The 18,325-nt window shown below is 44.1% G+C and overlaps 1 protein-coding gene across 5 annotated transcripts in view; it reads left to right on the top strand.

Moving 5' to 3' along the window:
• The window catches only part of LOC115169838 (ephrin type-B receptor 1), a 394,957-nt gene that overhangs the window by 355,611 nt on the left and 21,021 nt on the right, over positions 1-18,325 (top strand). For 4 of the 5 annotated variants that reach the window (XM_029725852.1, XM_029725847.1, XM_029725849.1 and 1 more), the window contains 4 exons: positions 277-341; positions 12,765-12,953; positions 13,872-14,119; positions 17,149-17,364. In XM_029725852.1, the coding sequence (XP_029581712.1) occupies positions 277-341; positions 12,765-12,953; positions 13,872-14,119; positions 17,149-17,364 (718 nt within the window). The remainder of the gene's footprint in view (positions 1-276; positions 342-12,764; positions 12,954-13,871; positions 14,120-17,148; positions 17,365-18,325) is intronic. The other variant, XM_029725850.1, reaches the window with a different exon arrangement.

Genomic DNA, 18,325 nt, shown 5'->3' with positions numbered 1-18,325 from the left:
TAGGAAGACAGATGAAAAGCTACAGAGATGTTATCACATCTCTAATTAAAAACCAGCTCATTCTCATTACACTTCATTTGTCGCTGCAGCTAACTCTAACCCTAAGTAACTGATTCAGTTTCAGACTGGTCGCTTTCAGGCCTCGGTTAGTGAGACTCCGAGACAGATTTAATGACTCCTCCTTACTCCTCCTTTCATCCTAAAGTTGTATTTTTTTTAATTTTTTTTATTCCACAAAATAAAACTTTTCTTTCTCTATCTCTGATTTGTGTTCAGGAAACGGGCATACACCAAGGAAGCAGTGTACAGCGACAAGTTACAGCATTACAGCACAGGAAGAGGTAAGTTCACTACCACAGCACCATATACTACAGACCCTGGTTTGATTCCAGGCTGTATCACAACCGGCCCTGTACGCCGCCCTATGGGCGTACAACTGGCCCAGCGTCGTCCCGGTTAGGGTTCGGCCGGGGTAGGCCGCCATTGTAAATAAGAACTTGTTCTTAACTGACTTGCCTCGTTAAATAGGACGAAACACATATCAATTGTCCATCACGTTCTATCATTTAGGGCAAAACAATCCCTCAGCGTTCTAAATAACCTTGATTGACACCCTTGATTGACACTCAGCCTGGTTCGATCACTCACAGGCCACATTAAGGGCAAAAACAACCCTTCCATGTCCTTTGCGTTTTACTATAGAGGGAAAAAAACACCCCTTCTGATTGAACATTGAGGGCTAAAACATCCCTTTACACTTTCTAAATGACATTGCTTGACACTCACCTCTCAGAGTTGTAACCGTGATTGAACCACACACAGTTCTATCATGCTGAGTCCAAAAACAACCTGTTCTAGCATTGAGGGAAAATACACCCCTTCCTGATCCGACGTAGAGGGCAAAAGTCATCCCTTTCCTGCTCTAAGTAACATTGACTGACATGCATCTCTCAGGGCTGTGTAAGCTAACCATGATTGAGCCAGGGTCCTATCACTCTTTGGCGGTTGACTGACACTGTAAAGTTGCCTAAAGCAAGGCAAGCAAACTCCTGTGTTTTGCTGAAGTTGAGGGAGAGGCTGTTGTCCTGGCACCACAATGCCAGTTCAATTACCTCCTCCCTATAGGCTGACTCGGAGCTGTTGGTTATCAGGCCTACAACATTGGTGTTGTCGGCGAGTTGATGTCATGCAAAGCCACGCAGTCGTGGGAGAACAGGGAGTACAGCAGAGTGATCCAATGTGCCTGGCATGCTGGCCCTGATGTGGGCCATGACCAGCCTCTCCAAGCATTTCATGATGACCGGGGTGAGTGTGACGGGCGATAGTCATTTGGGCATGTCACCTTGTTTTTCTTGGGCACTGGGCCGATGGTTGTCTCTTTGAAGCGGGGACTACAGCCTGGTACAGGGACAGGGTTGAAGATGTCAGAGAAAATGCCTGCCAGCTGGTCAGCACACATTCTGAGGATGTGGCCAGGGATGCCATCTGGGCTGGCTGCTTTGTGAGTATTCACTCTTTTGAGAGTTTTCCTTACATCAGCCTTGGAGAGCGAAAGCACCTGGTCGCCCTTAGCAGGGAGAGTCTTCCTGGACTGCTTGATATTGTCTGCCTCAAAGCAAGCATAGAATGTTTTAAGCTTGTTTGGGAGGGAGGCTTTGGTGGGCACCACACAGATGGATTTTCCTTTGTATTCTTTGGTAGTCCTTGCCACATACTGTAAGTCGTGAGTCTGAGTTGTCGAACATCAATTCAAGTTTGAGTCTGTATTGTCTTTTGCATCTCTAATGGATTTGCAGAGCTAGTACCTGCTTGCCTTGTACATGCGGTGGGCCATTTCTCCCCCGGTCAAACCCTCAGAAGAGTTGGCATTCGCAGTTGGTTGTATCAGAGGCTATCTTATGGAGATTTAAATCCATTAACATAAGTGGAGAAATAAAATAAGATGTTAGAGAGACGGCAACAGCGCTAACCACGCTTATCATCAAGCAATTTGAAGGCGAGGGAAAAACAGTGATAAGTGTTCCTATTCAGCTTGTGTTTTTCCCCTCCACTCTCACCCGCTAACTAATAATAATGCTCAGGAATAGATTATGTCCGATCTTTTCTCTTCAGGATTTGACAGACAGTTTTCTAATTACTACTCATTGGTAGAAAACTACCCACTTTGGAAGAAACAACTCCACTTTGATTCTTCTTGGTTGAAATGCTTAAGGAGTGTTTTTTTTCACCCTGGCTGTTGGTAATGGAGTCACAAACTGTGCACTGAATGGGAAATGAACATGCAACACCTAAAACTATAAAGGGGTAGTTCAGGGATTTTACTGAAATTATTGGCACGCTTGATAAAGATGACCAAAAAATACTATAAAATAAATAATTCAAATACCGAGCTATATTGTGTGCTCCAAAAATTTGAAAATGATATTTTATACCAACAAAATTGGTCAGAGAAAGAGATTTTGTTTAACAAGTAATAAAACAATCTCTCAAAAAGGTAGGTGTCAAAATCGGCACCTCTGTTTTCAATACTCCATGCTCCCTCCCCTTGCAAGGATAACAACACTGAGCCTTTTTCTAAAATGTTTTATGAGAGTGGAGAACACAGAGTCTTTCCAGATCCTTGATATCCTTTGTCTGCGCTTATGGACTGTCCTCTACAATTCAAACTAGAGAATGAACGATATGGATTTTTTGGGGTCGAGGAGGCTGATGGACGTTATTTTAGGTCAATATTCAATATCATTACATTTTAACATTTTTATGTCAGCCATGTATGCGTTAATGCGTCAATTTTAAAATCAAACAATAAATTACTGTTTTTACCAATCTAACTACATAACATTTTATTTAAACTGTTAATCTCTTCATTAACTGAGTAAATTAAGATGGTATAGGCCTACACACAATACAGGTGAATGCATATTCAATAGGAGTGTGTGCCTGTATTGAGTTATTGAGCTTGTTTCGGAGACTATAGTACTACTGTATAGATGGCAATCTTTTTGCCTTCCATTTGGGACCTAATCAAATCAAATCAAATATTATTGGTCACATACACATGGTTAGCAGATTGCGAGTGTAACGAAATGCTTATGCTTCTAGATCTGACAGTGCAGCTGTATCTAACAGGTAATATCTAACAAATTCCACAACAAAACCTAATATCTAACAAATTCCACAACAAAACATAGTACACACAATCTAGTAAAGGAATGGGATAAGAATATATAAGTATAAAATATATGGATGAGCAGTGACAGAGCCGCTAAGATGGAATAGATAGTAAAGAATAGATAGTGAAGGATACAGTATACAGTATATGAGATGAGTAATGCGAGATATGTAAACATTCTTAAAGTGGCATTATTAAAGTGACCTAATGATCAACAATATTTGCATGGAAGCATCACTCCAACATGTCACGCCTGTATGGAAGGACATCCAATAGGCTCTGCTGTTAGTTTGAGAATATAAAATAACATCTATTCAATGCAAATCTGTCCAACGTAACGTCATGATTTGTGATCACGGATGCTTATGGAACTAGTATTTTTTTCAGCTGTCAAGATGCAGAACAAAATTTGAAACAGTTCTATTGGCGAGTTCAGTTATCTGTCAAGAAATGGCAGGTTGCAACTTGATCCTACTGCTACAATTGGATAGAGCGAGGCTGTAACTCCACTCCCTTTCACATCTCTCTCCATCGCTCATATCACTTGCTGCAGTTTACTGCTCGTATGAAAACTCACTCAATGGCGATGACATTTGCTACCAAGACATAAATGCGCATAATAAAAGGAAATTGACTAGTCAGTTTCACAACTAAATGCATTCAACTGAAATGTGTCTTCTGCATTTAACCTAACCCCTCTGAATCAGAGAGGTGAGGGGGGCTGTCTTAATCAACATCCACGCCCGGGGATCAGTTGGGCAGATCACACAAGGGCAGATCGGCAGATTTTTCAGTCTTACCAGCGCTGGGATTTGAACCAACAACCTTTCGGTTACTGGCCCAATGCTCTTAATCTCTAAGCTACCTGCTGCCCCTCATATCTAGCAAGGAGAGCGAGGGTAGAAAAAATATGAAACAACGATGCACATTATGTCAAAGAGTTTAATCTGCCCATAGTTTAAGTGAGAACGTACAAACACGCACGCTGATCTACAGTTTACTTGGTCCATAAACATGCTGGAAGATTCTTAGGTAGCTAAACCTATTGCCAAACTTTATTTGGGCATTTTAAAACACTTCCTTCTTTCCCTATTAGGACAATCATCTAACCCGACTATCAACTGTCAATTTACGGATACGATTGCGGCTGGTCAGATTGGCACACCAGTAAATAGCTAACGTTACAACGCAAGTCAGATTTTTCGTTGCTGAAAATGGTGGATGTTCAAAATGATAACCAGCTCATGTTAGCTAGCTACATTGGCTATTAGCTCCTATCTGATATCTTATCACCATGTTTATCTAGCCAGCAAGCTAGCATAGTAGCTAATATAGCTAGCTAGCTAACATTGCAGATGAAAAGGTTAGCTAATTATTGTAATATTTGCTAACAGATCACATAGCTAGCTAGCTTTCTTATTTCATGCATATCCTGGCACGTCGACACAAGCCTTATTATTAGTGAATTAACTAAACAAATATTTGCAACAGGAGTTTGATTTTGGTCACTGTGTCAATTCATCCATTTCTCAATCTGCACCTTTCTGTTGGAGAATGAGCTAGCTTGCTGCTTGCTGCTGATTTTCCCAGCTATACATTCCTCAGCATTGTGCAGTGCTCATGGCCAGGCGGCCAGAGTGGTGGCTGGCATAGCATAGCAGCATTTTTGCTATGTAAAGGGACTATCGGCAAAGCCGATAGAGAAGGTCCAATAACCGATAGACTAGAAAAAGCGAATATCGGTCCGTTATATCAGCTCGGCCGTTCTCTAATTTCTCACCACAGGTTTTCAATGGAGTTTGGAGACTGAGATGGCCATTGCAAAATGTTGATTTTGTGGTCAAATAACGACTTATTTGTGGATTTTGATGTGTTAGGGTTTATTGTCTTGCTGGAAGATCCCTTGTGGCCAAGTTTCAGCCTCCTGCAGAGGTAACCAGGTTTTTGGCTAAAATGTCCTGCTGCTTGGCATAGTTCATGATGCCGTTGAACATATCAAGGGCCCCAGGACCAGTGGAAGCAAAATAGCCCCATAACATCAAAGATCAATCACCATATTTGACAGTAGGTATGAGGTACTTTCCTGCATATGATTCCATTTTTTGACACCAAACCCACCACTGGTGTGCGTGGCTAATAAGCTCTATTTTCATGTCATCGGACCATAGCACTGCCTGGAGTTTGCCAAACGGCATTGGCACTTAGATTGGATCTGGTGCTATGGTCAGATGACATGAAAATAGTCACAAGCACATCAACAGCCATCCATAAACATTACACACCCACACGCTTCCAAAGGCATCACAAACACACACACACGCACGCACACACACACACGCACGCACGCGCGCTCGCGCGCACACACACACACACACACACACACACACACACACACTAATGGATCTACACACATCTGCTTGCCTCCATATATGTAGGCCTATGCAGGAACATGTACACATGTGCAGGAACATGTACACATGCATGCACGCAGACACACACACACACACCACAAGCATCTGTCACCATTTATCAACACGCGTTCACTGACATTCACACACTCCCACATAATTCATATTTAGTAAATGCCCACATACATCCATACACATATATCCAGAAATGTCCATATGTCACCCACATGCACACATACACACACACGCACACACACACACACACACACACACACACACACACACACACACACACACACACACACACACACACACACACACACACACACACACACCACACACAAACACACCACACATAAACACACAGACACCACTCACACACGTTTCCTTTATCCAGAAACGAGTTGTCTCAGCTGCTGTGGTTTGTGCTCCAGCATCTGGTTTGTACATGAATAGACAACTGTATGTCCACTATCTCACATAGTTACTGGGTGACAACGGCCCAGACTCTACTGACAGAAATGTCTGTCATTGGAAAAACAACCCGGAAAAGACAGATTCTTCAACAAACTACCATATATTTCACTAAGAATCTAATTGCTTGCTGGATTTAGATTTTAATTTACGATCCAGGCCAGCGGCGTGTTAATCCCTTAAGATTTGCAGATTGCAGAATGTTTGTATTTTTCTCTCTCTGATTTCTACCTTTATCAGTGTGTGTCTGATAAATTATTTTCTCACATCAAACGCTGGCTAATTAACTTAACTCGCAATGAGGAGAATATTCATTTCTATGTTTTGCCTGTAGCGTGTATGAGTGTCTATGCGCACATCATGGATCTATACAGTAGATTAGTTTAGGTGTGTATACTTCAGGGCCAAATCTGTGCCATGAGCTATTGGTTATAGGGGATCTCTCTCTCCACCCCCTCTTTCCCTCACCCAATGGACTTTGTTGTTTTATAGCTGGGTAAAAATAGACCCGGTGGTTTGGATGTGCTTTGGCCCGCACAAACAACTGAAAAACTGTTTGCTATTTAAATTATACATGAAAGTGGGCATGGGTCTGTGGAATATGGAAAAAGGCAATGGGATGCAAGTTTGTGTGTGTGTGTGTGTGTGTGTGTGTGTGTGTGTGTGTGTGTGTGTGTGTGTGTGTGTGTGTGTGTGTGTGTGTGTGTGTGTGTGTGTGTGTGTGTGTGTGTGTGTGTGTGTGCATGCCTATTTGCTTATGTTTCCCAGGCCTGAGATTCCTGAGCTGCGTTTCAGTCACATGCATGCACACACGTCCATAATGCCATTATAGAATGCAGAACTCCAAACCCTCTCATGGATTATCTGTAATCCAGTCTCCATGGAGTCTCTAATCAGCAATTACATCCACAGAGACAGGCTTCAAGGTAATTAGTGTGCTAGCCAGACAGAGCTTTCATTCAAGAGCTATATGTAAGGTACAAGGTACCTTGATCCTCCACTTGACTCTGCTCAGCCTAGGTGCTCCATGTCATGTAGATGAATGAGGTTCGTGAGGAGACAATGGGTTTATTTCAACCCTGGTGCCACATTGCAAAACCAGTCTGAGAGTGCTAATCAATGTCATTGAGAGAATTCGTTCTCTGAAGTAATAGGATGTATGTTTGAATCTGTCTGTAGTTGCCTCTCACATGACGCCCTATTCCCTATATAGTGCACCACTTTTGACCAGAGCCCTAGTATATGACTGCCCTATGCGGCTCTAGTCAAATGTAGTGCATAACATAATGTATAGGTTGCGAGTTTAGGCGTATATTCTATGTTGTCAATTCATGTGTTGAATATGATTTTGACTACCCACAAGCCATCTCATCTGCCTCAGAAACAAGTGTTTCTCCATTCCCAGACATCCCCAGACAGTGAACTGTACTCACCTATCTGTCGCTGGCGCTTAGAGCCGTTGGTTAGCGAGGCGGTTTTATCAGTTTATGAGCATCTATGGGGAGAGATGGTGGGGAAATTGGTTCTTCTGAAATCACAGGGCAGAGAGGAAGGGAGTGAGAGAGGAAAGAAAAAAGCTCTTTCTGTTTCTCCGTCTCTCTCTCATTCTGTCTCTCTCTTTCTCCTGGCTCTTGATGTTTACTGTTGGATAAAACGGATTCATCAAAACACTATTTTATTAGTGTCTGCTGTGGAGGAGTGCTTGTTCCTGGGAGAAAACAGGAGCCCTAATAGACTTGTGTACATTACTATAATTCAAATCCTTTCACACAAGCTTGCTTGTTCGCCTACATGCAAAGACAGAGTCCTGGAAACCAGGGGTTGGAACCAAAATAATTTTTTCCAATCAGAACCAGTATTTTTTTCATTTCGTCCCATGTTCCGACCAGCAAAATAGAGTTCTGAACCGGTTCAAACTAAAAATGTTTACCGGTTTATATTGTTCCTTTCTGTTTATTTTTTTACTTGTGAAATCAACAGTTGTTGACATTTAGCTCATTAAATGACTTCACCAATCAGAGCAGACAGAGCAGGCAGGCTAGTTGTTTACATGCGTGATGGACAGACAAATGTAGCCTATGGCACAAGATTCAACTGAAATAATGCAGGTGGGGAGAGAGCAGGAGAGGGTTGAGAAGGAGGCTCGAAGCTCTGGAATCTTGTTATGACATGCATTATCTGAATTATTTGAATTATATCTAGGAGAAGCAACTTCTATGGAGGAACTTTGAATGTATTTTGAGCTCGCTAGCTAACAAGCTTGTGTGTGCAGAGCGGCACCAGAATGAAAACACATCTTACCTTTTTGTAGTTAATAAATCCTATGTGAATTTCAAGGTTTATAGTATCCTTAGCTAGCAATGAAAAAGTTTATCCATTCTTCTCTAGCTAATAAAAAATCTCTCTCCCTATCTTCTGAATCATGCGTGTAACGTCAGTACAGTAGCCTACAGTAACGTCAGTACAGTAGCCTACGGTAACGTCAGTACAGTAGCCTACGGTAACGTCAGTACAGTAGCCTATGGTAACGTCAGTACAGTAGCCATCAGTACAGTAGCCTATGGTAACGTCAGTACAGTAGCCTACAGTAACGTCAGTACAGTAGCCTACGGTAACATCAGTACAGTAGCCTATGGTAACGTCAGTACAGTAGCCTACGGGAACGTCAGTACAGTAGCCTACGATAATGTCAGTACAGTAGCCTACGGTAACGTCAGTACAGTAGCCTATGGTAACGTCAGTACAGCAGCCTATGGTAACGTCAGTACAGTAGGCTATGGTAACGTCAGTACAGTAGCCTATGGGAACGTCAGTACAGTAGGCTATAGTAACGTCAGTACAGTAGGCTATAGTAACGTCAGTACAGTAGGCTATGGTAACGTCAGTACAGTAGCAAAGATTTTCAGTTTGCAGGCGGACACTGGAATACGTTTCTGAGTGACAGAGTGAGGGCTTGTCATAGGTGCTTTGTTGCTATTTTTTGTTCAACTAGAAAAAATGCCTTGAACATAAAATAATGTTATTAACCAGCTCCCATGCTTTTAAAATAATGGTTATGTTCCGGAATAGTATGGATCACTTTCATTGAAAAAATATTTTCTGTATTTTAGTTCTGTTCCCTGAACCGCTTCTAATCCCTGATGGAAACATCATTCTAATGCATAGATACCTTTTGAGAGGTTGTATTAAAGCACAGCTACCTTTTTCATTGCACTATGCTGTTACATACAGTGGGGGGAAAAGTATTTGACCCCCTGCAGATTTTGTACGTTTGCCCACTTACAAAGAAATCAAATCAAATCAAATTTATTTATATAGCCCTTCGTATATCAGCTGAAATCTCAAGGTGCTGTACAGAAACCCAGCCTAAAACCCCAAATAGCAAGCAATGCATGTGAAAGAAGCACGGTGGCTAGGAAAAACTCCCTAGGAAAAACTCCCTAGGAAAAACTCCCTAGAAAGGCCAAAAACCTAGGAAGAAACCTAGAGAGGAACCAGGCTATGAGGGGTGGCCAGTCCTCTTCTGGCTGTGCCGGGTGGATATTATAACAGAACATGGTTAAGATGTTAAAATGTTCATAAATGACCAGCATGGTCAAATAATAATAATCATAGTAGTTGTCGAGGGTGCAACAAGCACGTCCGGTGAACAGGTCAGGGTTCCGTAGCCGCAGGCAGAACAGTTGAAACTGGAGCAGCAGCATGGCCAGGTGGACTGGGGACAGCAAGGAGTCATCATGCCAGGTAGTCCCGAGGCATGGTCCTAGGGCTCAGGTCCTCCGAGAGAAAGAAAGAAAGAGAGAAAGAGGAGAATTAGAGAGAGTATATTTAAATTCACACAGGACACCGGATAAGACAAGAGAATACTCCAGATGTAACAGACTGACCCTAGCCCCCCGACACATAAACTACTGCAGCATAAATCCTGGAGGCTGAGACAGGAGGGATCAGAAGACACTGTGGCCCCATCCGATGATACCCCCGGACAGGGACAAACAGGCAGGATATAACCCCACCCACTTTGCCAAAGCACAGCCCCCACACCACTAGAGGGATGTCTACAACCACCAACTTACCGTCCGAAGACAAGGCCGAGTATAGCCCACAAAAATCTCCGCCATGGCACAACCCAAGGGGGGGCGCCAACCCAGACAGGAAGATGACTCAACCCACTCAAGTGACGCACCCCTCCCATGGACGGCATGGAAGAACACCAGTAAGTCAGTGACTCAGCCCCTGTAATAGGGTTAGAGGCAGAGAATCCCAGTGGAAAGAGGGGAACCGGCAAGGCAGAGACAGCAAGGGCGGTTCGTTGCTCCAGCCTTTCCGTTCACCTTCACACTCCTGGGCCAGACTATACTTAATCATAGGACCTACTGAAGAGATAAGTCTTCAGTAAAGACTTAAAGGTTGAGACTGAGTCTGCGTCTCTCACATGGGTAGGCAGACCATTCCATAAAAATGGAGCTCTATAGGAGAAAGCCCTACCTCCAGCCGTTTGCTTAGAAATTCTAGGGACAATTAGGAGGCCTGTGTCTTGTGACCGTAGCATACGTGTAGGTATGTACGGCAGGACCAAATCGGAAAGATAGGTAGGAGCAAGCCCATGTAATGCTTTGTAGGTTAGCAGTAAAACCTTGAAATCAGCCCTTGCCATAACAGGAAGCCAGTGTAGGGAGGCTAGCACTGGAGTAATATGATCAAATTTTGGGGTTCTAGTCAGGATTCTAGCAGCCGTATTTAGCACTAACTGAAGTTTGTTTAGTGCTTTATCCGGGTAGCCGGAAAGTAGAGCATTGCAGTAGTCCAGCCTAGAAGTAACAAAAGCATGGATACATTTTTCAGCGTCATTTTTGGACAGAAAGTTTCTGATTTTTGCAATGTTACGTAGATGGAAAAAAGCTGTCCTTGAAACAGTCTTGATATGTTCTTCAAAAGAGAGATCAGGGTCCAGAGTAACGCCGAGGTCCTTCACAGTTTTATTTGAGACGACTGTACAACCATCCAGATTAATTGTCAGATTGAACAGAAGATCTCTTTGTTTCTTGGGACCTAGAACAAGCATCTATAATTTTAATAGTAGGTTTATTTGAACAGTGAGAGACAGAAAAACAACAAAAACATCCAGAAAAACGCATGTCAAAAATGTTATAAAATGATTTGCATTTTAATGAGGGAAATAAGTATTTGACCCCTCTGCAAAACATGACTTAGTACTTGGTGGCAAAACCCTTGTTGGAAATCACAGAGGTCAGACGTTTCTTGTAGTTGGCCACCAGGTTTGCACACATCTCAGGAGGGATTTTGTCCCACTCCTCTTTGCAGATCTTCTCCAAGTCATTAAGGTTTCGAGGCTGACGTTTGGCAACTCGAACCTTCAGCTCCCTCTACAGATTTTCTATGGGATTAAGGTCTGGAGACTGGCTAGGCCACTCCAGGACCTTAATGTGCTTCTTCTTGAGCCACTCCTTTGTTGCCTTGGCCGTGTGTTTTGGGTCATTGTCATGCTGGAATACCCATCCACGACCCATTTTCAATGCCCTGGATGAGGGATGGAGGTTCTCACCCTAGATTTGACGGTACAGGGCCCCGTCCATCGTCCCTTTGATGCTGTGAAGTTGTCTTGTCCCCTTAACAGAAAAACACCCCCAAAGCATGTTTCCAGACTCCATGTTTGACGGTGGAGATGGTGTTCTTGGGGTCATAGACAGCATTCCTCCTCCTCCAAACACGGCAAGTTGAGTTGATGTCAAAGAGCTCCATTTTGGTCTCATCTGACAACAACACTTTCACCAGTTGTCCTCTGAGTCATTCAGATGTTCATTGGCAAACTTCAGACGGGCATGTATATGTATTCTTGAGCAGGGGGATCTTGCGAGCGCTGCAGGATTTCAAGCCTTCACGGCGTAGTGTGTTACCAATTGTTTTCTTGTTGACTATGGTCCCAGCTGCCTTGACATCATTGACAAGATCCTCCTGTGTAGTTCTGGGCTGATTCCTCACCGTTCTCATGATCATTGCAACTCCACGAGGTGAGAGCTTGCATGGAGCCCCAGGCCGAGGGATATTGACAGTTCTTTTGTGTTTCTTCCATTTGCGAATAATCGCACCAAATGTTGTCACCTTCTCACCAAGCTGCTTGGCGATGGTCTTGTAGCCCATTCCAGCCTTGTGTAGGTCTACAATCTTGTCCCTGACATCCTTGGAGAGCTCTTTGGTCTTGGCCATGGTGGAGAGTTTGGAATCTGATTGATTGATTGCTTCTGTGGACAGGTGTCATTTTTACAGGTAGCAAGCTGCGTTTAGGAGCGCTCCCTTTAAGAGTGTGCTCCTAATCTCAGCTCGTTACCTGTATAAAAGACACCTGGGAGCCAGAAATCTTTCTGATTGAGAGGGGGTCAAATACTTATTTCCTTCATTAAAATGCAAATCAATTTATAACATTTCTGACATGCGTTTTTCTGGATATTTTTGTTGTTATTCTGTCTCTCACTGTTCAAATAAACCTACCATTAAAATTATAGACTGGTCCTTTCTTTGTCAGTGGGCAAACGTACAAAATCAGCAGGGGATCAAATACTTTTTTCCCCCACTGTACATACTACATGGACATATGAATTCAATGTCCACCCACAGCCCATTTCACCACCAAAAACACAAAAAATTCTACACTCTTCCTGATTGTTCATATCCACTCTGATTGGTTCTAGAGCTCTCCCTGAGAGCCGACATGTCTAATTGCCCCTCCCCAATGGGCTGCCCGACCCACTTCTCAGGCTCTCCGGGGATGAAGATCTACATCGACCCCTTCACTTATGAGGACCCCAACGAGGCCGTCCGGGAGTTCGCCAAGGAGATCGACGTTTCCACCGTCAAGATCGAAGAAGTCATCGGCGCAGGTAAATGTGGATGGATGTGTGTTTCTTTGTGCGTGGGCAGGTTGGTGGGTGGCAGAAATATCTTTAGCCTATAGCATCCCAATCCCTGTACCAAGCTCTCTCTCTCTTTTTCGTTTTGTCTATCTCCCTATCTCTATTTCTTTCTCTCTCCTCCCACCTGCCTCCCTCTCTCCCTCCCTAACTCTCTTCCTCTCTCTCGCTGGGGACATGCCCTCTCTCGATGGGCCAGGCCAGACCTTCTTGACTGTATGGGGACATGCTCATTGGTGTAGATTCATACAAAGAGTAAAATAACAGCAGGCTAATGAGACAAGGACTGGAGTAGCCTCCGGTGGTCTGGCTGAGACACACTGCATGATAGGCGAGAGGAAACGAGAAAGGATAGGGGGAGGAGATGGAGGAGTGGGATGAAGGAAAGGATAGAGGAATGGGGGTTTGCTAATTACAGATTTCCGTTTTTTGTTTATTCGGTGGTGTGGGATCACCGCAGGATGCCTAGAGGATGATGAGTTTATCAAGGAATGGAAATAGTAGATATTTACTGTGAATTTGTTGTGTTGTTATTCTTTTAGTTTCTATTCATGAATGCCCTCCCCAGATTCTGAGCTGCTGTTCAACAAGATAGCCTCACTGTTGATCTCAAATGAGACAATTACTTTTGATTATTGAAAACACAAAGGTGTAACTATCTTCTGCTTGTTAACTCTGGTCCAACATACATGTTGTATAGGGTCCCTGGTCATATAGGGTCCCTGGTCATATAGGGTCCCTGGTCCTCTCGAGCCAGATTCGAGGTGTTGCACTAGCACGATCAAATGGATTTATATTTACTGAAATCTCAACGTCTAATATTGACTTGATCTCTCTAGACTGTTGATCTAGCCCTATAACCACACACCACACCTCTCCCTCCCTCAGGTGAGTTTGGTGAGGTGTACAAGGGACGTCTGAAGCTGCCAGGCAAGAGGGAGATCTACGTGGCCATCAAGACTCTGAAGGCAGGATACGTGGAGAAGCAGAGGCGGGACTTCCTATCCGAGGCGTCAATCATGGGACAGTTCGACCACCCCAACATCATCAGACTGGAGGGCGTGGTCACCAAGAGTCGGCCAGTCATGATCGTCACAGAGTTTATGGAGAACGGGGCCCTCGATTCCTTCCTGAGGGTGAGTTATAGAACGTGTGTGTATCAAGTGCCTTAGATTATGAGAGCTGCTCAAGGATCAGCTGGTCCCCCTGTCCCATGTAATCTTATTCAACATGATTTAAAAGGCTAAACTGCTCCTAGATCAGCACTCCCAATCTAAAACACTTAATGAGTATAGACCCAGGAATATGGATGGTGTTCACTCCACTATGCCTTATTAATAATTTATAAACACTGCTTACCACCTCTTTTTTATAGTTTCTTATAGTAAATGTTACTGTGGTAATAGTTTATTTACATGTTTTTTCTGTTCACATAATATGTATTATACAGTATGATGATATACACTGAGTATACAAAACATTAAGAACACCAGCTCTTTCCATGACAGACTGACCAGGTGAATCCAGGTGAAAGCTATGATCCCTTATTGATGTCACTTGTTAAAGCCACTTCAATCAGGGTAGATGAAGGGGAGGAGACCGATTTAAATCAAAGATTTTTAAGCCTTGATACAATATAGACATGGATTTTGAATGTGTGCTGTTCAGAGGGTGAATGGGCAAGACAAACGGGGTTTGGTAGTAGATGCCAGGCGCACTGGTTTGTGTCAAGAACTACAACACTGCTGGGTTTTTGACACTCAGCAGTCTCCCTTCCCGTGTGTATCAAGAATGGTCCACCACCCAAAGGACATCCAGCCATCTTGACACAACTGTGGGAAGCATTAGAGCGTTGGGCCAGTAACCAAAAGGTTGCTGGATCAAATCCCAGAGCTGACAAGGTAAAAATCTGTTCTGCCCCTGAGCAAGGCAGTTAACCCACTGTTCCCTGGGTGCCGAAGACGTGGATGTTGATTAAGGCAGCCCCCCGCACCTCAGAGGGGCTGGGTTAAATGCGTAAGACACATTTCAGTTGAATGCATTCAGTTGTACAACTGACTGGGGGGGGGGGGGTTGCAACTCAATATTAGGAATGTATTCCTAATTTTTGGTATACTCAGTGTATGTTGCACTAAGACTGCACTGGTTCATTGCAGCATGTTTGTGGCTTGATAAAACCAATATAAGTTACAGCTGATGATATATAGGAAATGTAATGTACATTTGTCAGCCCGCAACAGGGTTTAGGCTTACAGAGCACACTCATCATAGATTTGAAAATGTACTGAACCCAATTCCATCCTCCCCTCATCAAAGACTTCCTGAAATAGCCAACTTATGTCCTCCTCGTTTAATTTCTCCACTCATGCCCCAAGCTCTTAATGGACTATCCCCTCGCTCTTTTGTAGCTTGGACGGAACGAGCGAGTGTACAGCTTAATCAATATTCAACCCGTATTTTTTTTCTCTCCTTCCCTTCTTCCTTCCCTCCCTCCCTCCATCCCTCCATCCCTCCCTCCTTCCCTTCTTCCATCCCTCCCTCCATCTCATGGATTGGTTTTCTACTCTCCTTCCCTTCTTCCCTCCCTCCCTCCCTCCATCTCATGGATTGGTTTTCTACTCTCCTTCCCTTCTTCCCTCCCTCCCTCCCTCCATCTCATGGATTGGTTTTCTACTCTCCTTCCCTCCTTCCCTCCCTCCCTCCCTCCATCTCATGGATTGGTTTTCTACTCTCCTTCCCTTCTTCCCTCCCTCCCTCCCTCCATCTCATGGATTGGTTTTCTACTCTCCTTCCCTTCTTCCCTCCCTCCCTCCCTCCCTCCATCTCATGGATTGGTTTTCTACTCTCCTTCCCTCCTTCCCTCCCTCCCTCCCTCCCTCCATCTCATGGATTGGTTTTCTACTCTACTTTGTTCTAATGCTGGTTTGAAGGGACCCTTTGAAGTTGGCTTTGCTAGCCGCCACATCCGTCTTATGTTCCCATCGATCTTACCCTACCCTCTTATTTGTTAGTGTGTGTCAAAGCTCCTCTGAGCATTGGAGACACAGGGAGGAACTAGGAAGGGGTTGGGGGCATAGAGTGAGAGAGAGCTCCCCCATGTGTGAGTGTTGCCAACAGTGATGTACGATGTGCAATTTTCACTAGAAACATCCTCTAACCACTCGTTTTGTTAGGATCGTGTTTGAATAATCCAATTTGGGAATCAAAATGAATTCCGTCCCCCTCCTTTTGATGTAAAATAGTAAATGATATGCAATACAAGGGCTGTCTGGGACTGCGTCGATAGTGTGATACACTCTTAGAAAAAAAGGGTTCCAAACAGGTTCTTCAGCTGTCCCCATAGGATAACCCTTTTTGCTTCCAGGTAGAACCTTTTTTGGTTCCAGGTAGAACCCTTTTGTGTTCCATGTAGAAGCCTCTGAGGAAAGGGTTCTACATTGAACCAAAAAGGGTTATTCAAAGGGTTCTCCTATGGGGACTGCCGAAGAACCCTTTTAGGTTCTAAATAGCACCTTTTTTCTAAGAGTGCAGCGTGAAAGTAAAAATCTAAAGATCAAATCACTTTAAGTGTAAAGGCTTGACGATTCCATCACAGACTCAGAACAACTAGTTTGTTGTGTAGGACAAATGGGTCGCACAGAGATAGATAGGGAGCAGGTTAGGCTGTTTGTCACACCCTGTGTGTATGGAATATTGTACGTACTGTAGGTGTGACGGCAGATCTTGTACAAAAGTGTGCCCTTACTTCCTGACTGTGGTGACACGGATGCGTCCGTAGGCTTTTCTAATCTGGGAATGAGATCCCAGAGGACATGGAAGGAATTGCAACACAGCCTCTTTGTGTCAGAACAGTGTTGGCTAGGCATGGTCTCTATACAATCTGACACTCACACAACATCTGTAGCATAGCATGCAAAATGTGCTTGTGTTAGTGTCATGTTGTTGCGGTTTTTAAATCAATTGCATTTCAATCAAGTAGAACCATGCAATCAAATAGAACCGTGTCCGGTCTGAACATCTTCATGCCTAATACTTTGAAATAGTGTAGAATTCATTGAAGTATTGCTTGTTTATTGTTGACATCTCAGCTGAAAGGCCTGCAGATGACAAGTTTAATTTCAAGGCGCTAATAATCCCCCTCTACCTCTATCCATGTCTCCTGCAGCAAAACGACGGTCAGTTTACCGTAATCCAGCTGGTGGGCATGATGAGGGGCATCTCGGCGGGCATGAAGTACCTCTCTGAGATGAACTACGTCCATAGAGACCTGGCTGCCCGCAACATCCTGGTCAACAGCAACCTGGTCTGCAAGGTGTCCGACTTCGGACTTTCGCGCTACCTTCAGGACGATACCTCTGACCCCTCTTACACCAGCTCTCTGGTGAGTCCTACTCTCTGAACCCCCCCAAAAAAAGTTTTTCTCACCTTTATGTTTTGAAATGGATAGGTTGGTTCATAGCAACAAGACTGTCTGAAGACCAACGACATAGAACAGGGAGGGTTCTGGGATTGATGTTTATGAAGTGTGTCTCCACTGTGATGTGTCTCCTCCAATTGTTGTTAACAAACAACATACCGGCATTCGGCTTATTATGGTATGTTTTTAGACACACTTAGTCATGGCCCTTTTGTTATGAGTGCAGTTGTGAGTGCAGTTGTGAGTGCAGTTGTGAGTGCAGTTGTGAGTGTAGTTATGTGTGTATTTGTGTGTGTGTCTAGGACTGCTTGAATAAAATAGAGGTAACTGTTACATCAGAAGAACTGCAGCACTTCTGAAAGGCCATCTCTCATGCATTTCCTTTCAGTCTTCCTCGCCACTCACTTTTCTCTTTCTCAATCACTCGCTCTCTTACCTCCATCTATTCTCTTTTACATTCCACAAGCCTTCTCTCTTCCTTCTCCTCCCTCTTACTACTAGTCACGGACTATGACTGTCACATCTTCATTAGTGCAGAGACTCTGGGGAAGAACTCCTCTCTCCCCTCTGTCATTGGGATGCGTGGGATGCAGGGAAACCAAAGAGCATCTCAGCCCCTCAAACTGACAGCTAGCGCACCGTCCCTCCTCACTCCTCAGGATCTGGCCCTGGTCGCCCTGGTCGCCCTGTCCCCTTCCCCCGCTCATCATGCATTATTCCTGGGGCATCATGGAAGGGTTTGGGCCCCTAATTAACACCACAAAGGTACAGATTTGTAATTATTAGACGCTATGGCTGGTGTATCTGACTCCATCTCTTCCCCGCTCTGTTTTCGATGTCATCCACAGCACACTCACACTCTCGTATCTGAATGCAGTGCAAGGTTATGAGGGCTTGCTGTGTGAGTGTGTGTGACCTGCATTGA

Source organism: Salmo trutta, chromosome 31 (assembly GCF_901001165.1).
Source record: "Salmo trutta chromosome 31, fSalTru1.1, whole genome shotgun sequence".
In the NCBI taxonomy this organism is placed as follows: Eukaryota; Metazoa; Chordata; class Actinopteri; order Salmoniformes; family Salmonidae; genus Salmo; species Salmo trutta.
This window is presented reverse-complemented; position numbering and strand designations above follow the sequence as displayed.